The following is a 24,441-nucleotide window of genomic DNA, read 5'->3' as shown; positions in this document are numbered from 1 at the left end:
CATTTTCTAAGTAACTCTTCAGAGGAAGGAAGGATGCCAAGCAGTGGTTTATAAGGTGATCACTATGAGGAGGGGGTGTGGTTGAGACTCAGGAGTGCCTTGTAGGGGAGGGGCTACAGAAATAACCACCTCAGATCTCTGATCGATCTGAGTAGTCACGCTCAGTGGGGAAGGGTATGGAAAGGCCCAGCAAGCCCTCTTGCTGTAATTGGATATACCCAAGCACCAGGTTCAGAGAGCAAGCAGGGGCAGCAGAGATGCCACCCAAGAGACAAGGAGTGAGCCAACATCCTCTCTGTGTTTCCTGGTGGTCGAACTCTGGAAAACCTTGATCCTGGTGAGTAGAAACAGATGGCTTTTTGCCAATGACCTCAGCACCTCACTGGGAGAAATGGCCTCGATTCTCCAACCAGGAAGAGGATGTGGGAGAGGTTAATCTGTGGACATTTCAAAAGGAAGTTCATTTGGACCACGTGCCATGCATTGCCTTCTGTGGTTAAGGATCCGCAGGGTTCTCCTGCATTCAGGTAATTGGGTCAGCATTTTGGGTCAGTATAGGGAATAACTTTGAAACAGACTGCCCAATGGTAGAAGTGGATACAAGCAAGGAGTGAACCAACTAACTTACTCACTTACCTTCTTTCTTTTCTCCCTTCCTTCTTTACTTCCATCCTTTCTTCTCTTCTTTCTTTTTTCAATGATTGTGCACTCATTAATTCATGAATAGCCTGTCTTGTGCAGCTGTGAACAGGTCACATGGGATTTGACTTTCCCTGTGCTCATCCTCTTCAGCTTCTCACCTATAGACTCTCCCAGCTTCTGTTTATGAGTAAACCCCCATTTCCCAACTGTTGCAGCCTAGATTCTTTGCAGTAATTTGGGGAGAACCCAAGCTTGGTTGGTCCCCAAGGCTTCATCTGGAAAGCCCCTGTGTATGAGTCACTCACCCCAATCAGCTGTGATTAAGCTTTTCTATCTCCCTTTGAGTTTTGCTGAAGTCCAAGGATGCTTTGAATCTTGGATCATAGTATTTGGCCAGGCTCCGGTCTGGGCACAGATAGCTGCTCTGAGAGCAGGCCATCAGGGAGCCATTTTCAGCCAGCTGTGCTCACAGCCTCTCATCAGGCATTTTTCATGAGAGCCTCAAGATGCCACATACACTCAAGAGTCTCCCTGCCTGTCTGGGAGAGAAGGCACTTGTGGGATTTTAGATGCTTATGACTTTCATTTTCTCATTCAACTGTTGCAGTGAAATATTAATACCTATAATTAATCCACTTACATTTCTACGGCACTTCTTATGCACTGTGGAGAATAACCACCCACGCTGCACACCAGCGACAGCCACTTACAGAGTGCCGGCAGATATACTCACCCAGGGTTTGACGGAGGGACCTGGTCCAGGTGATGACTCCGAGGCACGAAGGAGCAGTGTTTTCTGGCCTCCTCTGTCACATTGCAGTTCTGAGCATAGAGACTGCCACCAGTATCCCTGCAGCAGCAGTCAGTCAGTCCAGCACAGCAGCTCATTCCAGACAGGGCAGGGTAGCACTGAAGGCTCAGGTACACGTGAGAGGTGGATCGTATCAGGACTGTGGGACTAAAGCAGATAGTCCAGATAGGTGTCTCATCACTCTCCATGGTCTCCAACACTGCTTCTCAGTATGGTTCTCAATCAGCTATGTGAACATCAGTTTGGAACATAATGGAAATGAGGATCACCCTGTACCCACTAAGTCAGAAACTAGGACCCAGGAGTCTGTCTGTCTACCCATGTCCTTGAGATGCACACTGAACTTTGAGACGTACTGACTTCATGGCACCATTTTGGAAATTTATGTCAAATTCCTCAGACTGAATCTACCTTTATTCTTTACCTTGTCAGGCTTTTTGACCTCCACTGAAGTTTCACCTTGAAAGGATAGGAAAGAGAATATTTTGTGGAGTCTCTTATTGATTGTGGAATTCTATTCGTAGTTATCTGGGCAGATCAGTCTTGGTGAGGTTTGGAAGAGTGTTCTATGGGCCATTAGCATCTGAATCTTCTAGGAACTTCTTGGAATATAGACTCGTTGAAGGCCATTGCCAGATGCTCCAAAGGCCAGGCAGAGACGGAACACACAACACAGGATGCGTGGTCCTGGGAAAATAGCCGGCGGTAGTTACCATTCAGTCTCAGCCCACCCCAAGCAGCTGGGCTGCCTTTGTAACACTTCACAAGAGAGGGCAAAGACAGACTTTGTGGAATTGAGCCGTGCGTTTGGGTCCTTTAGGGGAAGAATGCGAGGCAGATAATTGGTCCCACAGGAGTTCTGTGAACTATGCAGTCCACCCTGTGGTATCAGTTCAGGAAAAAGATGGTGTGTTTCCAACTGTCAGTCATGAAGGTAACTTCATGAAAACCATATTTTCAGATACATAGTTTATTTTCTTTGGAACACCCTAACTTAGTCTTTGGACCAATGCCAGAATCTGAAACCCTAAGCATACTCAGCAGTCCATTTCTTGCCATATTAGGTAACACAGAAGAAAAAATAATTCTGGATTTTATCTCAACTATTAACACTGTTATTGAGTTTCTGTTGTTTGAAAGAAAAATGAAACATCTTAATGGTTAGAAAAGCATGTTTATTTGAGTTAAGCCATTGGAAATTGCCCAGCTGTGTAGTAAACACATAAGCCACAGGGAAAGTGCTTGGAGTTGGGCTGTCAGAGATGCCCAGTAAGTGCACACTAGTACGGAACTGAGCATTGCAGCCGGCTGTTCTGCCTCTTTACAGAGACACTCCCACTGGAAACCACAGCGCCTTCCACCCCAGATGCTTCTTTGGAGCTGTTTCAGTTCTTTCTTCTTGTTAAATATTTACACAACCTGCCTTGTTTTGCTCATGAATACATAGCATGCTGATGCCTCCGGAACTGTTTTTGTTTTTCTCTCATATTTTATTTTGAAAGCTTTTTCATGAATCTGGACAGATCTCCAGCCTGAGATGCTGGGTTCATTATAGTGGAGGTGCCACAATAGATGAAGGAGCCAGAGCACTGTTTCTGCACATACTGCAGTCTCCAGCAGGGCTGCCTTCTTTGCATGCTGCCAAAAGTCCCATGAGGTGATCTAGTGGGACTTAAGCACAGGACCAAGTGGGGGGTGAGGAGGAGACATGGGGACCCGGGGAGGCAAATGGAAGGGTGGAGGATCCTGCCCTTGGTCAGCTGGCCCTGGTGACATTTGCAGCCATGCATCTTTACCTTGAGAACTAACTAACTCAGAGGATTCATTTCCTCTTCTGTAGATACAGATAACATTGTATCCTCTAAGAACCAATACAGAGCATTCCAGAACTCATCTGTGAGACAGCAGTGATGGTTGTGTTTGGAAACTGATACATCATTCATTACTGAATAAGCAAGAGTGGCATGGAACCCACTAACATAGATGGGTGGCTTTCCAAATGTCACTGCCTGCCCTGCTTCATTTTTCCCTTATCCCTTGGAGATGTCTTGTCAGTACAGGCTTAGAAGGAACACAGAGAGAAAAAGCTGGGCTTCTTATCCTTTCTAAGTTCTGTTCATTCAGTCATCCATAAAGCACAGACTCACCAGGTACCAATGAATTCTATCAAGATACTGTGCTAAGTGTTAGCGATATGGTAATGAATTAAACCAAAGGAGGCAGGCTCTTGTGGACTTCCCAGTTAAGGGGAAACAGACCCCAGAAAAGGACTTCTGTTTAGTTCACATAAAATGGTAGGACATAGGGTAAAGGCCTCAATGGTAACAAAAGCTAGTAACACAGGGTTGGGCCTGTGTAGACGGGTGAGCACTGCTTTGTAAGATCTGTCAAGGAAGCCAAGGGTGAACCAGGTAAGGTGGCCAATGGAGGGAGGTGGTACTTATTCCCAGAGCATCATGAGCCTCTGCACCTTAGAGCCTAAGGGTTTCCTGCGTCCCTGTTGTATGTGAGGGCAGGGTGGGGGAGTGGAAAGCAAGATTGGCTGTGTGTGGGAGGCAGAGTTCATCTCAGGAGGATACGGAGGCTTTATCTCAGGAAGGTGTGGGGGGGGGGGGGTTTAGCTCCAGGGATGGAAGTATTCAGCTTGTGCAGGTGTGGGAGCTATCCAGGTAAGACACATGGCTAGGTGGTGAAGTTTTCCTCTGTCTGCTGTAACGAGCGATCATAATCTGAGACAGTTTAAACTACAGGAATTTCTTCTTTCACAGCTCTAGTGGCCAGATTTCTGAAAGCCTAGTGTGAACTGAATTGGTTCCTTCTGTGGGTTCTGGGTAAAACTATGTCTAAGCCTCCCCATGCCTATCCTTGTAGATGCCTCTTGATCAGTGCTTCTAGCATTACTTGGTGTCTCAGTGTCCCTTCTTATCAGGACACCAGTTATGTTGGGCTAAACCCACCTTAATCCAGCATGACTTCATATATATATATATATATATATATGTATATATATATATATATGACATACAATTCCAAGAAGGTGTGAATTTGGGGGAGCAGAAAACCAAATCAAGTCCAGGTAACACACATGGAGATAGAAGGGAGTAGGTATATCCAAGAGAACTTTAGGCATAAAAATCAATCAGAGGAGTTGACACAATGGCTTTGTTTGGTTATTTCCATATCCAAATAGAAATGGCCTTTCTCAAATTTTAGCTGACCTGTGTTCTCACGAATACATCATTTCTACTGGAAGTGGGTTTGGCTATAGAGTTTGACTCCTTGTCCCTGAGTTCTTGTTGTTGAATCTAGTCACAGAATTTATCCCTCCCTGTGGTATGTTTGTGGTTAATGATGGTCTCCTGGACTCACCTAGCATCTTTGATTAGATCAACTCAGCTGCAGTGTGAGCTGTTCAGACCCAAGCATATTCAGCGCTATTACTCTTATAACTGTGAACCATCTTGTTCTATGAGTCAGCATTATCAAAATCCCAAGAGTGGATCTTGCAGTCCTGGGGGTGGCACGTGACTTCACTTGCTTCAACATCTTGGTCATGTCCATTCAGCTTGAAACGTGATGTAGACTGATCCATGCTGCCTAATTTCTCCGCTGCTCCTCAGTTGATTTCTCTTCATTTCTTTCCAGCCAGACCACCTAGCTGAAGTAGGTTTAAGTCTTCCCTAGGCGAAATAATAGAGAGCAGTATATTCCTGTCTACAATGATCGGATATGCTGGGGTTGGCATTCAGACCCTGTCAGATCCAAGCAGCCAGCCTACCTCTTCATGATTCTTGGCTTGTGCTTTCATATCTGACTGAATTCTAAACCTGGGCTCTGTCTCTCTTCATTTGCCTTCCTCTGTTGTGACTCAGTTCACCATCTGATGTGGAGCTTCCCCCTGCCTTGGAGCAGACCTGCCACTTTGTTCTGTCTGCATTGGCAGACATGTGTATTCCTGTGCCTATGGGGAGAGAAGAGGTCCTTCGATACCCTGAAACTGGAGTGATAGTCTGATGTGAGCCAACACATCATTGCTGAGATCTGAGCCCAGGTCCTCTGCAAGAGGAACAATTTTTTTTTAACCACTTAGCCATCTCTCCCGTCCCCAAATCTCTATTTTTCAAAGCAACTCTGTGGTTCCAACATGAACCAAAGGCTAAGAATTCCCACATCCCAGTACAATCTCTGGGAACAACAAAAGAATAAAAGGAAAGAGACCACGAATAAAGTACAATTCAACTGTCCTATACCCAGGAGAGAAATTTCAGAAAGATAAAAAAGCTACTTTTGATTTTACTCTACCAACAAACAGAACGTTAATGATATATAACATGATGGAAAGCGCACAGCATCTGCACATTAAACATTCTGCCAGAATCTCCATTTCTTAAGCAAGTATCTTTCATCTTAACCTTGATATGCAAGTAGTAAGTCCACAGACCAACCCCCACCCCTTCTAGAAAGAAAAACTATGACAAAAAATAGCACGGGAATAGTATTGTTTTTTAGGAAGATGTAATTATTCTGAGTTGTTTGGAACATTTTTAGAGGACACTGAATCATTGCTTCCTGGTGCTCTGATTTAGATCTTGGTAAAAGCCTCACGTGATGGTCAGACTTTCTAAAGCATTCAGTTAAAAATAGCTTGATTGCAAAACCCCAGCGTGCTCAAGAAAATTAAAATAGTTTCCTCCAGCTTCACCAAAGAATGACACACATCTCCCCCTGAAGTGGCATGACCCAAGGCAAACGGTTGAATGGAAATTCACTCATAAGCTCTGTCTTTCCTCTTCACTGCCATTTTGGTGGATGCTAATTGAAGAAAGCATCTGCATCCAGTTTTCCCTTTATTTTTGTAAATTCTTTGCTTACACCCGGACAGAAAGCTTCCTCTGCCAGTTGCGTGCTTAGGCATTGATCCAATGGAAAGATGCATGGATGGCTTGCAATTTTCCCCTTCGAGTGATGACATAAATTACTCCCCAGTGAGCTATTTACAATGTCGTTCTTTAACCTTGACCCAATGCACATGTTCTAAGGACTGAGAATCATAAGAGCCCTATAGAGTGGAGTGGTGGGGGCCAGCCCTGCCTGTCATTCACATCTCTCCCTCTATGACTTGTCTGTGACATGGCCCATGGTTTTGAATGTAGGTAGCAGTAAAGCCATCCACCTTGGGAAAGAGCTGTTTCCACTTCAGAACACTATGCTTGTACTCAGCATACCAAGTATTGTGGCCTATGACTGTATACCTGTCTCAAACACCACAGCTCCTATTGGTTGGAAGAGCTGGACCCATGCAGACTTAAAGATCATCAGTGGGGTAATGGCAGGGGCTGCAGAGACAGAATGTGCTCTGTTGGGTGACCTTGACTAAAGCTCAGGTTCTCCCTAAGCCTCTTCTTTTTCTTCAGTGTTGACGTGAGGTGTTCAGACTGTGCCTGCCTTATCTCAGCCACCACCTTCTTTTCCCCCATCTTTGGTACCTTTGTCTTTCGTGGAGTTCCCTAGACATGCAAGCTGGATGGACAGTCATGTACACATATATGAACACTATTGGGATAGATGGTTGAGGGGAGATGGGGAAAGGTTAGGGGAGGTCAGAAAAGAAACCAGTTTCAGAACGGGTCTGACCTGTAGAAATGGGCCTCCGGAGTATAAATTGCATAAAATTTGTTCCATCAGGAGTAAGGAAGTAGTCTTTGGACACCCTGTTCTAAGCAGTCACTGACCCCAGGCTTTGAGAGGGGAGACTTCAGGCCAAGTGGTTTCTAGGACAATTCTGTGAAGAAAATGCAGGTGGGAGCCTGTAACAGGTCAGGGAGGGACACTCCAGTCCTCCTGGGACAAAAGACCCAAGGGAGCCTCTGTGGAACATCTGAAAGGTCCTTCAGAGTAAGGGATCTCCAAGGCAGAGCTGATGAGCCCCAAGCTGACTGGGCCACCAGAGCAGCTGAGGTTTTCCAAGGATAATCTGACAAAGCAGGTGTCAGGCACGCTAAGACTGGAGCTGAGGCAATGGGGCTCTCTGGTCCCCACTCTTCTTGGGACTTCCAGCAGCTTGGCTTATGGCTGAATTTAATCCCTAAGGCTTAGTCCCCACTTTTCATGAGTGAAGAGGGCCTCCTTCTGGTAGGCCACTATTTCTCTTTTATTCCACAAATTATTAAGCACATGTCTTTGATAGAAATGGAAGATGCAGTCAGGGATTAAATAGACATGGTCGCCATCCACAGTGGAACTCCCAGTGTGCATGGACTGGTGGCCACAAGGTAAACCCAAGATGAAAAGGCTCTGTGTGCTCAGAAGAAAGGAGCAGTATGCTAAGATACCCTAACTCCTATGTTGGGGGATGTGGGCCAGGGAAATGACTCAGCAAGAGCTGAAGCTATGCCTGAGTTCATCATTTACATAATTTGAGTTCATAATTTAGAGGGTTAGGCTGTGGAGTTAGCACGTCTCAGGAGGGAGGGCTGCTGTGGATGTGATAAGGAAGCAGGATAGCCAGTGATGGCCCCAGAGAGTCATTTTACATTTAAGATTTACTCATAGTTCAAGGCACAGTCCCTGGAAGAATGTTAGCATGGTCTGATTTGCATTTTTATTGATAAAAGCTGTCTGGCTGCTGGGAAGGAAATGTGTTTTTGGAATCTTAGAATGAGAGCTAATATTTAAGTACTATTAGAGGTGCTGTGCAAGGTGACTCTACAAATATTTTTCCTTTAATCCTCAGGGCGGCTTTAAACAGGGCATTCATTCTTTGGCACGGGCTGCCCAGTTGTCCCAGTCTCGTGGTTGAGGCCTAGCCTCTGCTCCTGGACCGCGTCTGCACATCAGTTGCATGTGTGTGGCATCTGTCTCAGACCATCTGCTTTCTCCCAACCAAGTTGGGAGACTTGGTTCTTGGCTTTTTCCAAGTCTGTCAGGGTTCCCTGTCTCTTATGGCTCACCAATACTTGAGAGCTTTTTGGTGGAATTTGATGGCCTCAGAAAGGAGAGTGGACTTCCTTATACATATACTACCCCATCATTTCTTTTCTTCTGCACTTAATAGCACCTCTTCCCCTTTCCATTCAACTTAAGTTCCTAATGTTTAATAAGATTGGCGTTAACAATAATAAAAAAAAATCTGGGAACAAGTGTCTAGGGACTTTAGCAATAGGCAGATGTATACTTTGGTCCTGGTCACTTGCAGGGAACAGGCTCCTCAAACATTCCTCCCACTGGAGCCCTGCCCTTGGAAGCAGCCCAAAAGAACCTTTCCTGCTGGCCTCTCTGCCATGAGCCCTTGTCGACTAGGTCTCTGCTTCCTGACTCCCTGTCCTCCATCTTCTGTGGACACATCTGGCAGATTTCTTTACTTCCTTCCCTGGCATGCAATTCCTTTAGACAGTCACCCATGGACCTCTAAGGTCATTTGGATTAGGGACCATGGTGGGGATGCTCAGATGCCCTACATAGAGGTCTCTAGTCATCTGTAACCTGAACATATCCTCTTACATACTTAACATTATCTCTAGATGGCTTATTCAATCCAATACAATGTAAGTGCTATGTGATTGTAGATCACAAATACATCTCAAATCTCCTTGTGTTGCACTGTTGGAAGCTGGTAGAACCTTTAAGACTTGGGGCCCAGTGGGAAGTCTTTGGATTATTAGACATACTAATAAAACTATTGTGGATGGAAGGTCTTTTCTTTTTCTTCTTAGCCACCAGTGAACAGGGTTCTTCAACATGCACTCCTGCCTCATCACAAACACAGTGTGACCAACTGATGGTGGGGGGAAAACCCAAAACCATGAACTTAAGCAGTTTCATCTTCTTATAAGTTGATGAACTCCAGTATGTTTGTTATATAGAGAGAAATCTGACTGACAAGTTCTGTAAATAGTAGCTATGGTGTGTTGTTTAGGGGGAATGGTGGGAAAATAAAATGTGCAGATGCGTTTCTTAGAGTATGATGGGTAGAATCTGCAGGTGTGAAATGCATGAACACAGAGAGATGGCCAACTGTATTTGTCAAACTACTTTGCTGCTCATTCCTATACCCATCCCACCCCAGGTACACTGTTTTTTTGTTTCTTTTTCTTTCTTTCAGAAATTCTTCAGTGATCTAATCACTTCCCACTGTTCTTCCTGGATGTAGGGTTTTTCTGCTATTTTGATATTTTTAATCATTTCATTAGCAAATCATGAAGGAGAGGAGTCCAGACCTGAAGTTGCCTTTTTTCAAACGTCCTAGCAGTCTGGCCTCCTGCCGTCCATCACCCTGACTGTCTTCAGCCCCGAATGGACAATCATTTACCCTTGAAATGAAAACCCTCAGGCTCACATTTCTGGCATTTTTGTAGCATGATCCCCCAAGAGAAATGTATTTCTTTAAATCACACTCCAACATATTCTAAACAGGATGAGGAATTTGTACTCTTGTCTACAGATTAAATAGCAGAAGAGGTGCCAGCCGTGGGGGGACTGCGGGGTGATGATTTTATAATGAATAGCAGAGCAGCAGGCTGCAGCAGGAGGCGCCCCCGTAATTCCACATTATGTTTGGAATTCAAGTGTAGGAAAGACTTATGGGGCTCTGCTGAGAGTTGAGGGGCCCAGCTGCTGAGGTGGTAGAGGTGGCAGGGTCTGTTCCCTTAGTGCTCTCTGCCCCTTGGTAGAGATGTCCCCCTAGCCTTAGTCTGTTCTTTGTGTATGAGAGGAGTCCTCTCTGATGCTCGCTGCAGACTGCCACTGCCCTGTTTTGCCATCTACTGCCTGCCCCTTGCTAATTAACACCTCATTAGCGCCTTTCCCAGATGGAGGGTGGGGGATAGAGGGCTGACAATACAAACCAGACTCCTTGGCAGGAAAGCTCCTTCTGAGTGTCAGTGGGACAGGGGCCCATCCGTGGCCGTTTGCCAGTCCTGATCAGCCTTCCCAAAGATTCTTTTGTGACTCTACTGTTTCAGGCTGGAGTCAAACCCAGGGCCCTATTCTGTGGTCAGAAAAGCAAGAGAGGGATGAGTGGTGTGGTTCTCCCCAAACCTGCCCCTAACACGGACCACAGTTCCACCTGCCAACTGTGAAGGTGCAGTATTCTGCTGAGTGGGTGGGACCGTGGCTACCAGTCATCCCTTTTTCCCAGCAGGCATTTCCTGGATTGGTGTTTTCCCACTCTTCAGGACACTGGTCTCCAAATAGGGTGTGCTTGTTCCCCAAGTGTTACATAAGGGCAGTACTGGATGTGACTGTTCAAGTTACAGAGTTTTGCTTCTAAAATATACCTTATCAATATATGTTAAAGGAAAAATCACGGTAACTTCCCTGGGAAGTTCTGAGGTAGCAAGGGTTTTACTCTGGTCATATGCTCTGGCCTTTGCAAGGCACATTCACTATCAACAATATGAAGGTGTCGGTGGGGTCCAGCAGAAGCACATGCCTCAGTGTAGTGGAGAAGGGAAGAGAAAGAGAGGGAATAAGGTAGTCAGGGAGGAGGGATAGGTGTAGAAACTTCCAGAAAGCTTAACTTCTTGTTTTGTTTTGTTTTGTTTTGTTTCTTCCTTTCCAAGACAGGGTTTCTTTGTGTAGCCCTGGCTGTTCTGGAACTCACTCTTTAGATCGGGCTGGCCTCGAACTCAGAGACCCACCTGCCTCTGGCTCCTGAGTGCTGCATTAAAGGCGTGTGCTACCACTGCCCAACTTAACTTCTTACATCCCTTGATTTTCTAATCTCTGTGAGAAAAACCTGAAGGACTCTTAGAGGAGGGAAGACTTACTTTGGCTCATGGTTTAAGGAGGGATACGGGTCCATCACAGAAGGAAGGTGTGCAGATGGGACTGTGAAGCCGCTGATTATACCAGGTCCACATCAGGGAGCAGAGAGGTGAAGGCCAGTAGTTATTTGGCTTCCTCCCTCTTCCATTTTTGCTTAGTCTGGTATCCTTACCCATGCAAGGATGCCACCCACGTTCAGGGCAGGTCTTCCCTCTCAGTCCAAACTCTCTGGTGTGTCTCTCCAGTGATTTTTTTTTAATGCAGTCAAGTTAATAGGGAACACTAAGCCCCTTTCTCACTAGTGTCCTACAGCCACTCCAGCCTGCCCATAGCCTCTGGGCCTCCAAGCTCCAGCCCAGCAGGAATCCTTTGTCCCAGTCTCAGACCCCCCTTTCCCAGGTCACCCATCCCTTGGGGCTCCTTCCCTTTGAGCATGACATTTTGTGGAGCCCAGAGCTCCTTCTAACAGCTCATGCTCCATCCCTGACACCCCTCTGCCATCTCTGATCCTCAGTGCGCTGTCTCCACTCTTTCTGATCCCAGGCTGCCTCTGCGCAGACTTTCCTCTCGGCTCTTCTCCAGCTCCAGCTGAATTAGTTTTGCAGAGAGGTGGGAACAACATCTTGCCGCAATATCCCAGACTGTGCTGTTGTGCTGGAACAGTAGCTTACATCTCAATGTTTCTATTGGAAGGAGGGATATCACAGATCCTTGCTCCTTACCCACCCTCCGAGGGTTCATGAACTCCTGTGCACTCTCTTCTAACAATATTATTTTGAGAAAACATTTTCTGTTATCCTGTGGGATAATCCTGGCCCATAGGTGGGATGAAACAGGGTTTTTTTTTTCTTTCCCTCCAGTCCATTCCTGACTGAATTCATCACACTTCCAGCCCCACTGTCTCTTCTGCTGACTTGAGTGTGGAGCATCTCATGCCATATGGGAGAACTTGTCAGTCCACGGCAACTTCCGCCTGGGTCAACTGCAGAGTTTTAAACCGTGTTAAGTGGGCAAATAGTTCTGAACTGGATGCCACTGTCTTTGCTCTACCTGGATTGCCACAGGAAACCAGGCTTGAGGAGCTGCATTTGCTACTTGGTGGCCCAGGTATCAGGAAGGGCCTGTGCTTGGTGCCTCATGGTTGTTGAGATGTCAGCAGGTTTTGTATGCTGCTTGGAGCAGTTGCAGCTGAAGGAAAGATTGGGTTAGGGACTTCTCCTCAGAGGCTGGACTCTGTTAAATCATTAACAATACCCTAGAAAATGGGGAACAGAAGAACACATGGACATCCACAGAAATACAAAGGAATTGTGATTCAGTTTCTGTCCAGGTGTGAGTGACTGTAACCTCCCAAGAAGTAGCTATAATTCTGGACGGTGCTATCAGAAACCTCTGGTGTATGAGGTACCTGTCCCAGTAATACACACCTGCTCACCCACTGCTTATCTGGGTTCACAGTTTTTAACATAGTAAAGGAGGCACATCATCACCCAAGTAGCAGTACTGTTTTGTGCCATTCAGAAAGCCCTCCAAGTTCTGACACAGGCACTGCTGATTGGTCCTATGGGTAGCTTCATAGTGACCCCAGCCAACGGCCAGTAAGAAAACAAATGCCACAACTCACAGCTGCATAGAACCAAATCCTGCCAAGAAGCTGAATGGGTAGAGGCTCAGCTCAGCTCAGTCTGTACCTTGATTCTGGCATTTAAGATCCTCACAGGGGAGCCCATTGATGTATGTTGAGAGGAGGAAGGTATTTGAGAGCTGATAAGCTTGGGCGTGTTGTTGTGGATGTGATAGAGAAGGGCCTTATTTCCAGAAGGATTTCAGAGAAGAGAAGGGAGAGACTTTCTCACTCCTTAGGGTTTCAGCTTCCAGTTAGTCTCCAAGTGTTTGCTGCAAGCTGAACCGCTGAATGTGAGTGAGTGCTGGCCTGTGAGGAGTTCAGGCCAAAATACTATCAGGTACAGCCAAAAGCTCCATTTGGGCCACAGAAAACATTTCTGTGGAAGACTGGAGCTTTCTAACTGTGTGTGAACATTACCCACCCACCCCACCTTGCTGGACTGAACTCACATGAACTTGAAACCTCAATGATCAAGTCCAGCTGTATTCCCTTCCCTCCTGGGAGCAGATACTGCATTGATGGCATACTTAGCTTTTAGGAGCTTTTATAGCATTACCCTCTATCCTGAAAAATAAACTGAAGCCCTGTCTATGAGCAGTCAGGCTTGAGTGAAAGCCAGGAGGCAGCCTGAGGTGCTTAGCATCTGTGAGGTGGGGCTCCTTTCTTGCTAGGATTCTTCCTTTGCTACCACCTTGTAGAGGGTGAGTGGGTGGATTATCTGTTGCTCACGGTTCCATGTTTTGAGAACGAAAGCTAACTGGCAGTGTAATAGCTAAAAGCCTGGACCACCGCAGGCAGAACAGGAAGATGTGGCTGCAGTTGTAGCCGCGCCTGCTTTGAGAGAACTGTTCTTTCTATAACTCCACCCAAAGGGACGTGTAAACTTTCACCTCCCTGACCCCGCTCTCCCAGGAACTGCTGAGACAGACTAGAATGATCCAAAAGACTCTATTAAGTCAAAGGAAAAAGCAAAAAGCAATAAACAAATACACAGAAAGAATTGCCAAACCAAACCAAAGCCTGATTTCCCTAGTTTAGGTCTCTGACCCTGAAACAGACACAGGCTATCCACAGTCCCTTGCAGATGGCTGACCTTCTGTCCCCTCACTGCCCATCTGCTTCTGTCTGGTGGGTATTATCTTGTCTTCTGTCATGGGGCATCAAGCTCTTATGCAGGGGTTGGATTGTGCAGTGTATAGCCCAACTCCCTACTCCTCAGCTGTGGACACCATCTTTGTTGAATTATTGAATGTACCTGGACTTCAGTTTCCTCATGGGAAAAAATAAAGCCTACTGGTATGAGCAAGGAGGGGACATTGTTGAGAATGTCTGCCTAGAGCATATACAGAAGTGAGCTGTACTGTCCATACCATCTTCACAATAGTAAGCTACAGGGAATTAATCTGTTTTCCTTTACTCTGTGCTTCAACAGTTTCTGGTATGTCAGTGGTAAGGCATTTTTTTTCCCACTAAGGCTGGCTTCTAAATGTCCTTCTTCGTTCTTGTTCTAGTTGATTTCTGTTATTGTGATAAAACGCTCTTACAAAAATCAGCTTAGGAAAAAAGAAGAGTTTACTTTATCTTTACAGTTCCCAGGTTATAACCCATCACTGAGGGAAGTCAGAGCAGAAACCTGAGGCAGGAGCCATGGAGCAATGTCACCTCCTAGTTCTCTCTCTCTCTCTTGTCCCCTCACTCTCTTGCTCTCTCGCTCTCACTGTTGCTCATGCTCAGCTAGCTTTTCCATATAGTCCAAGTTCACCTGCCTAGGGGTGGTGATACCCACAATGGGTTTGGGATCTTTCATGTCTATCGCCAGTCAAGAAAATCCTTCAGATAGTCCGATCTGGCCAATCCTTCCATTTAAACTCTGTCAGATGATTCTATGCTGTGTCAATTTGAGAGCCGAACCTAACTAGGACAGTGTTCCTCCATGGTAGAGCACTGTGAGCTACTTCCTACATTTATTATATGATCACAAAAAATCATCTATGTAGACATTTGTTGTGTAATATTGGATCTTGTGTAGACTGTGTGGTTAATTCTCTAGCTCTGTTATGTTAAAGGCCACTGACTTAGTCCTTGTTCTACTGCTGTGAAGAGATACCATGACCTAGGCGACTATAAAACAAAGCATTTATTTGGGGGCCTGCTTACAGCTTTAGAGGGTTAGTCCATTATCATCATGGCAGGAAGCAGGCAGGCATGGTGCTAGAACAGGAGCTGAGAGCTTTACATCTTGATCCAGAGGCAGCAGTCAGAGAGAAAAAGACAGAGACAGACAAAAACTAGATATCTTAGTTAGGGTTTACATTTCTGTGAAGAGTATGCCATGACCACACAACTCTTAAAGAGGACAATTGGTTAGGGCTAGCTTACACTGTATCATCATGGCAGAAAGCATGGCAGCATCAGGGGAAGGGGTGGTGCTAGAGAGGTAACTACATCAAGATCAACAGGCAACAGGACGAGAGAATAATACTGTACCTGACTTTAGCATTTGAATCCTGAAAGCCCACCTCCAGTGAATACTTCGTCCAACAAGGCAAGAGCCATTTTCATTTGTTGGGGGCCATTTTCATTCAAACCACCACAGTGGGCCTGGCATGGGCTTCTTAAATTTCAAAGCTCACTCCAGGTGACACCTCTTCCAACAAAGACATAGCCACTGCAACAAGATCACACCTCCTAACCCTTCCAAACAGTTCATCAACTGGCACTGAGCACACAAATACATGAGGGTACTTGTATTCAAACTATCACAGTCACAGAGCCTCATATTAATCTTGGCTGTTTGATTGAAAATGGAGAAAACTGAGATTGAACTTGTGACCTTGCACAAAAGAGGGGTGGAGAAATTCGTTGGCTCTAAGACATGGACACCGGAAGGACACACTCCTGTGTTTTGTGTTTCCACTGCTCTTCTGAAGTTATAGATCTAGCTTTTCTGTGACACGTTTCTGCTGCAATCCCCAAGATTGCTGCTCAGATCTGCAAGAAAAAGAGAGGAGAGTGGTAAAGCTTACATATTGTCTGTGGCCTGCTTAGAATACCAGTTTTATACCCAGTCACTGTGGCAGAAGGTGGGTGAGAGGCCTAGGGGCTAGCAGAAGGGAGCCCAGCTTGAATGAGGTGCTTAGCCTTCAACCAATCTCTGTGGCCAGGATGGAGAGCTCTTGTAAGAAGATGGCAGCTCTTTTCCCCGTGTTCATAATAAAGAGAACTAGCCTGAGCACCATTCTAAAAATGCATTGCAATAGGAAGCAACTGGTAGATAGACTAGCAGGTGTCTCCACACAGCTCTGCTGCCCTCCATGCTCTTCCTTTGCTTTGGAGAGGAATTGGCTTGACCAGAACTAGTGAAGAGATTAATGCATGACCCAAACTCCTGCCATACATTATGAAAGATGAGGGAATTGTACCCACCTGCTGTGATCTGAGTGTTGTTGTCTCCCTGTTCCCATATTGACGCTTTCCCTCACTGTGAGATAGGGCCTGTAGGTGGTGATTATCCCGTGAGAGCCTGATGGGGTTAGTACCTGTGTCAGCTATTTTTGTGTCTCTGTGACCAAAACATACAACAGAAATAACTTAAGGAAGGAGGTGTTTGTTTTGTCTCAGAATTTCAGAAAGTTCAGGCTATAGCAGCCAGGTCAATCAGCAGGACATCAGTGGCAATAGGACTGTGTGCTAGAGGCAGCTACTTAGTCTCACAGTAGACAGTAAATGGAGCAAAGCAGGACCAGGAACTGGGTACCACTTCCACAAGAAAGACCCCATGTCCTAGAGATTCAATATCCTTCCCAACACTGTCAGTTTCAGAATGAGCACTCAAAACATGAGCCTGTGGGGGACATTTCTGGTTCAGACCGCAATGCTCTGATGAGACAGACTCATGGAAGCCTGCTTGCCTCTTTGTCCTCACAAAGATGCAGTGGTAAGATGAGATCTATGAAGAACAGGCCTTCATCAGACATCAGATCTGCCCTGTTCTTGAACTTCTCAGCCTCCAGAACTGTGGACAATAAAGTCGACTGTTTACAAGTTATCCTGTCAGGCAGGCATTTTGTTACAGCATTCCAGAAGGTTAAAACACACCTTTCGTGGTGGAGAGCCTGTTTTCTCATACTGTCTCAGGCTCATTGCACACTGCTTGGGTTCCTGAGCTGGAGTAGGGTGCTTTTTCCTGTGTGTACAGCTGCTAGGATGGTGGGGTCAACCTTTTGAGAAAAGGAACACATTATCGCTGGAACACCAACGAAAGTATCTTCAACCCAAGTCCCCTTTTCAGGGGACCACACATTTTTGGAACCACATCAAATATTGTCATGTTGTGGGGCCATTACTTCGTTTTTGTCACTAGGTATCTTTTTTCTTGTTTTTCTCCCTTGCTATCTTGGTTTTCCTTTTTAAAACCAAGATAAGATGTTTTTGGTTTTCTCAAGGTTCTTTTGATGAAATATTTCTAATTTATATTTGTATTTCTCTTGTAGCCTGGGGAGCATTTTTATGTGCACAGAGTCTTCTTTTGTAATCTTATCCAAGACAAACTTCTGTTTCTTCTTTTTCAAAAAGTCACTACTAAGAAAAATAAAACGTAAAAGCCAGCTTACCAAAAATGTTACAAAAGGAACATATGCCCGCAGGAAAAGGTGCACTGCTCCAGAATCTTTTAAATGTCTCTTAGTAAAGGGTCAGGTCGTGGATATCTTTGTGGACTATGTAGTCACTCAACTTGGTCATTGTAGTTTGAATGTAGCCATGGATCAGAAACAAATGAGTGGGCAGAACTGTTTTTCATTAAAGCTTTATTTACAAAAGCAGATGGTGGGCCAGATTTCAGCTAACCCTAGTTCTCAAGCATTTCCTGCTTTTTGACTATCTGAGAAAAATTACAGTTCAAAACTTTAAGGTGGATGGTTGACATTTTTATCACCATTTCATGGGCATGGTGGTTTGAACGAAAATGGCCACCATAGGCTGATAGGGAATGGCACTATTAGGAGTGTGGCCTTGTTGGAGGAATGTGCCACTGGTAAGCTTTGAAGTTTAGCCAGGCCTAGTGTCACTCTCTCTTCCTGCTACCTGAGAATCCAGATGTAGAACTTTAAGCTACCTCTCCAGCACCATGTCTGCCTGCGTGCTGCCATGATGATAATGGACTAAACCTCTGAACAGTAAGCCAGCCCCAATTAAATGCTTTCCTTTATGAGAGTAGCTGTGGTCACAGTGTCTCTTCACAGCGATAAAACCCTAACTACGGCAGTGGGGTAGAGCAACTGAATGCTTAAGTGTTGAGAGTGAGGCTCACTATGATCTTTGGAGGTCTGAGATGAAAAAATGGTGAGGCTAGTCTAATGATGAAGTGATTTCATGATGGAGAACTCATCCTAAGCTGAGATAATATACATATGAATATGTACATTTGCACACACATATCATGCATTTGCAAGCACATTTGCACATGTGTGGACACAAATACACATATGAATACACACGTATGTACACATGTGTACATATATACAAGCACATACGTACATATATACACACAGATACATATATATGCCTGTATACACATGCACACATATGCATATACAAATGTAGATACAAACACACATAGATGTACACACATGAACATATATACACACAGATACACAAACACGCACACCTATGCACACCTGCAAATGCATTTGCACATATACATATACACAAACATGTATGTATGCATACATGTACCAACATGTAAATATGCGTGTGCATATAGATGTTCACACTACCCTCACCATATGGAAAATCTTGGAATAAGTTAAATATTCAGGAGTAAATTCTCCGTGCAAAATACTATAAAACCATGAAAATGAAATTTGTTATAAAATCCTTTATTAGTTTATGCTAAGTGACATGAGGTGGGAAAGTGTATCCGTGAAACCTCAGCTAATTAAAATAAAGAGCAAGCATGTAGAGAAAAAGATTGACAGTAAGTACGCCTACATGGAAAGTATGTTTTTTTTTTCTCTGTAGAAATTTGTCTGAGATTTTACTTGAGGAGTGTATGAATATATGGATATGGGTGTGGGTGGCGTAGAACAAGTGATCATGTTACTTACAGAACAGAAAAGCATCTCAGGAGAAAAATACTAGACTAGGTTTGTATAGCTCTCAGCCTGAGGCTCCATATTCTGAGGCTGGCTTGATGTCCTGTCCCCCAGAGAAGCCGGGGCAGGGGCTGCACCAGACCAGAGGCCTCAGAGATGCACCGCTCTGGCTCTCTGCTCCATAAGGCTGTCTTCTTGGGGCTCACAGAGTGCTGCCTAGACCTGTCAGCACTTGGCACTCTAGCCTAGTGGACCCCTGGCATAAGTCAGATCTTCACGTAACCCTATAAAGTAGGGGTATGTGACCCTATTTTCGAGTCAAAGAAACGAAGAATGTAAGTGACCTGTTCAAACTCTCATACTTGCCTTATGAATCAGCTATGTCTTGGATCCTTCTCTCTGTTCCTTTTGAAATAGCATGCTTCACTGTTCTCACTCACTGCTGGCTCTTCTTTGTATAACAGATCAGGTGGCTATTTCCTGATGTAGTAGAAAGTGCTTGGGGGCCCGTGGTAAAAGCTGCTTTTGCATGACATGAGTCCTCCTGGCTTAGGTGACAGGGTGCCAGGGCCACAGAGAAGCTTCTCATGTATTTACTAGAAAATGGATGCCTGTATGACTAGATTCTCACAGAATTCAAAGAACAAGGAAACGTCATGTAATTCGTTACTTTACTCATCTCTGTGACAAAGTGTCTATGGAGCAGCTTCATAGAGGAAGGGCTTATGTTAGTTCACAGTTTAAGTCCGTCATAGAGGGAAAATCATGGTGGAGTTCATGGTGATAGAAGCATATGTCCAAGCTTCTTACATTATGGCTGGACCAGAACAGAGTCAGACCTGAAGCAGGGCCAGGATTTTACCCGGAAGATTGGCCTCCCGTGGCCAGTAGATGTGATAGCAAGGGAGGGGCTCCCTGGAGGAGACCAGCAGTGCAGGGATGGATGAGAGTGAGTACTGAGTTGGGGGGGTATTAGAAAATGGACTCTGAGACTCCAGTGCATGATGGCAGGTCTTGAAGTGAGGAGAAAGAAAGGGAGTGATTGCCAAATTCTAAACTACAAGAGGAATGAGTTGTGATATGGCTCAGTAGTAGAGTGTTTGCCAAGGATGTGCAAAGCCCTGGGCTCTGTCCACAGCACCTCTAGAACAATGAAAACATTTAAAGTGAAGGAGGAAGCGTGGCTGTTACTGGAAGACTGCAGTAACAGAGGAGTGGCAGGTCGGCACAGCAGATGCCAGGGCAGAATGGGCCTGGGTCTGAGGGAGAGAGCTAGTCTGTGTGTGTGGAAGCAAGAGCTTCCTGTCCCAGGGTTTTGCTGTTTGGAAGGCAAGAGATGAGCTTGGTTCTTCCTGAGGCACTGGCTGAGGGAATCTCTGAAGAGCTGAGTGTTCACAGGTCAGCTTATTTCAGAGGGCAGCATTTAGAGGGCACTTGTAAGACATGTTTATGGGAAGGAGAGAATGGGGCATGGACCACGAATGATGAAAATAGATGACTAGGGGATCCAACCAAGGAAAGCAGGAGGGAATGTGGAAGGTGGGATGAGCCAGAGACACAAGTGTGAGAGAACAAGTCCTCTCACCTGGGGCTAGAGATAATGCTCAGCAGTGCTTGCCTAACATGAGGAAAACTCTCTATTCAGTCCCCAGAACTTCATGAAAACACATCATCCTATTCATGAAGAGTATGGGGGCAGAGGAGAGATTCTGGAAGAAGTCATCATTGGCCTGGACATCCAGACCAACCAGCCCCAAGGCTTCATGGGTCAAAAACTTAAACATCAACATGAGGTCCGTGTTCATTCCTGCTGGAATCCCATTGTGAGCCAGCCTAAGCCCCAGAGCCTGTAAGCAGAGGCACATTCATATCAGCTCACATAGGGATTCAGGGCCAATACCAGGGATGACCACCTGCCTTTACATATCTCCACTACGACTGTATTTGTCAGATCCAGTTCATACACTCCTTTTCAGGAGTACACCTACAGGACAGTTAAGCATGCTTGCATTCCTGAGAAGCCTGGAGAGGGGGCTCACTGGGCTCAAGGAAACTCGAGAAGCACGTGGAGAAACAAACGTTGGGGCAGTTGTCTCTCAGGATCCCCACAGCAGATCATAGGAGATGTGTTTGTTCATTTCCTCATGTTGCGCCACGAGCTGGCTTCGCAGCTGGGATTTATTTTCAGAGCACTTTGGAATTTGACAGACCCTCCTGCCTCCTGCTTCACAGCTGAAACCTTTTGCCATTTGGTTGATGATAAAGCAAGTGACGGTTTACACTGAAAGGGCTGTACAAGATGCTGTCTGTGAATGAGACAGACAGGTGTCAAAAGCAGAGTCGCAGACAGCACAGTCAGCGGAGCTCCGGGTCTGCTCTGCAAGGTCACTAACAGCGCTCAAGTCCAGTGTTGCCTCCAGGGGGAGTTGAAGTCTGTGGGCACACACCTTGCTTAGAGGTGCCCCTCAGCAGTGCCTAGTGTCGATACAGAACACTCCACCTTACAGAGCTGTAAGCACCACATCTGCAGAGAAGGCTGCTGTGTCCCAGAGTACTGCAGGGGTGAGGAGAGCAAGTTGGTAGGCCCAGCCCAAAACAGTGCCAGAGAGCCAGCTCAGGAAAGCACAGCGTGCCTCAGCAGTTTGGGTCAGGGAAGTGACTATATGTCTTGCACATATTTGTCCTTCATCTCCTGTCTCCATTAGCACAGCAAGCCCAAACTGGGGGTGAGGTATTTCTCAATGCTCTTCTCTTTCTAGTGAGAGGGACTCAAAGGAGGGGGCTCTCGGGCCACTTTCTTATACCCTGTATCCTTCGTTAGCATTTGTCTCTGTTTGAAAGTCTGTTCTCTCCTGTCCTATTTCATTCTTTTCTATTTGGTTCCTTCCTATCTCCCCATACCCTTCTCTGTGCTTAGGTTAGTGCATTGTTAGTGCTGAGTGATTATTTGTGATTACTGAAGCAACAAGTGGGTATCGTGATGAAATGCTTGGAGAAAAGCACTGCTCAGGGCCAAGAGAGCATCCAGGAGCACAATGGGGAACCATGCATTGCACCAGGTGTCCAGGCTCCAGGCAAAGCTGAGAAGGGTCACTTGGTGAGCAGAGCTCAGCCTGTATACTTTCATCCTGGTGTATGGGGTGTGGATTTTTGAAGACCACAGGTAAGGAGCAGGAGAGATGTTCAAGAAAGGGCATGACTGTGTGTTTAAGTCTACCATGTTGACTGTTTATCACTCCTCCTTACTTCTCTCACTGAACCTTGATCTAGGCTGCCAGCCATCAAGTCCCAGAAACCCTCCTGTCTCTATTCCCCAACACCCCTGAGGTTACAAACCTATGTAGCCATGCCCAGCTGTTTTACATGGGTGCTGAGGTCTGGACTAGGGTTGTCATGCTTGCACAGAAAGTACTCTTTCCCACTGAGCCATCTCTTCAGTACCGCCTGCTCTTAAGTGGAGGACTTGGGCAGTTGAGTAGTAGGCTTGAAGACCATGGAGAAAGGGCAGCTTTGAAAGGATGACACATTTGCCCCTGGGAATGATAAAATGTCTGTGATGCCTAAGAGACATTCAGACACATTGAAGCTTCTAAGAGGGGGTCTGGCTGCATGGTGCTCATCGAATGTGCTGAGAAACACTGTTCAAGGCCACGGGGAAGGCTGTGAGAACCACAGCGGTGGTGTTCTGCAGTGAGGGAAGAGATAGAACTGAACTTTGACCCCAACAAAGACAGAAATTTAGAACCAAAGAAAGGATGAGACCAGCTGGGTGGGGAATTACTAAGAATGAACAACAGAGTCAAGAGAATTCTTTCTAGACCCATTCAGCAGAGATCTTACCGAAGGAACGCAGGCCACGGTGATAAGATAGCAGTGGAGGTCACATACTAAGGGTGGGGATTTTGCCCAGTAGTGTTACTCAGCTTTCCACTGCTATGATAAAATACCTGGCATAATTATGAAAGATAAAGTGTTTGCTTTGGTTCATGGCTTTGGAAGTTCCAGTCAGAGAATGGTGGCCTGGAACATGCTTTGGATCTCTGATAGATGTGCTATATGACAGTGGTGGGGTGGGGTGCAGCACATACCTGCCTGACTCACAAGCTAGGTAGTACAAGGAGGAACAGCCCACAGTCTCGCAATCTTGAGACACATCCTCAGTGACCTAAGGACCACTACTAGGCTCCACCTTTTAAATTTTCACCATATTCAGTGATGCCATTCTGGGGACCAAGTATTTGAGACATGGACTTTGAGGTCACTCATGCAAACTTTTAACACTGACTTAACTTAAGGAGTCTTTCTAAAACTGTACCCTTTGGGCCAGTAGAGGAAGCCGAATGCGGAGCCCAGCTTAACAGGGGACAGCTCTACCAGACAGAGGACTTTGAGTGGCTGCTGTAGAAGAAGACATTAGGTCACTGGCATCCAGAGCTGACCTCTGAGACTTTGACAAGAATAAAACTCTACAAGGGATGTGTAGGCAGAAGAGATAGAGATAAAAGAAAAGATAGAAGAGATGGAGAGCCCAGAGAAGGAAAAGACTCACAGGAAAAGACCAGAGGGTGCCGGAAAGGAGTGAGAAACCCAGGTTGGGAGGGCTGAATCTCCCTATGCATCCCTAACTTGCCTGCAACTCACTCTGTAGATTAGGCTGGCCTTAACACCCCAAGGTCCACCTACCAGGCCTGCCTTGATGTTTTTGTTGTTGTTTGTTTGTTTCTTAAGGAAATCTATGTATAGTTCACAAATTTCAGCAAAGCAGCCAGATCAAATAAAGGAAAGATGTGTTTTGGATTCAGCAGTGGGGAAGCTGTCGGTGACCTTGGCAGAGGCTGTTTGCATGGGCTGGGGGAGGAGGTGGCCAAACTAGAGTGACTTGAAGTACAGGCATCCAGCAGTACAGCTGACAAGTAGAAATTGCACTGAAGAAAACAAGGCCTCGTGAACCGTATGGATTCCATTTCTCTGTGAGTTTCTGCCAAAGAACACTGGGGATGCCAAGAAAAAAAGTCTGTGCAGCCTTGCCTGGCTTGACCTGGCGTGGCAGAGCTTTGGAGAGCTCCCCCCCCCCCCACCTTCCATCTCAACCCTAATCTCAGGCAGAGGCTCACACGCCACTGTGCTTCTCTCTCCCTCAGGCCGCATCCTGGACCTGAAGACCGGGACAGTGAAGAAGGAGGGACAGCAGTCGTCCATGCGCATGTGTATGGGCTCTCGGCGCTCCTTCATCTGTAGGATGAGGTTTGTTGGTTGGCAGAGGCCAAGGCCTTGTGTGACTTCAGACAAGAAATACACCCCAGTTCTTGATCCAGCATGAAAACGCTCCCTTTCTGCCACCTATCCATCTTAGTCATCCACCATTTCTCACCCATCCCGTTTTCACACCTTTGTGTGCTGTATTTTCCTTTCTCTGTTTCTTGTTCTTTAAAATTTTTGTTTTGGTCTTTTAATATAGCCCTAACTATCCTGGAACTTGCTATGTAGATGAAGCTGGGCTC

At 45.9% G+C, this 24,441-nt stretch overlaps 1 protein-coding gene across 10 annotated transcripts in view; it reads left to right on the top strand.

Annotated features, from left to right (window-relative positions):
- Arnt2 (aryl hydrocarbon receptor nuclear translocator 2) overlaps positions 1-24,441 on the top strand; it is a 153,391-nt gene that overhangs the window by 62,363 nt on the left and 66,587 nt on the right. For all 10 annotated transcript variants that reach the window (XM_021647273.2, XM_060367480.1, XM_060367479.1 and 7 more), the window contains one exon: positions 24,082-24,184. In XM_021647273.2, the coding sequence (XP_021502948.1) occupies positions 24,082-24,184 (103 nt within the window). The remainder of the gene's footprint in view (positions 1-24,081; positions 24,185-24,441) is intronic.

The sequence above is a fragment of the Meriones unguiculatus genome, chromosome 14 (genome assembly GCF_030254825.1).
Source record: "Meriones unguiculatus strain TT.TT164.6M chromosome 14, Bangor_MerUng_6.1, whole genome shotgun sequence".
Taxonomy (NCBI): domain Eukaryota; kingdom Metazoa; phylum Chordata; class Mammalia; order Rodentia; family Muridae; genus Meriones; species Meriones unguiculatus.
The sequence above is the reverse complement of the archived record's forward strand: the minus strand, read 5'-3'. Positions and strand labels throughout refer to the sequence as shown.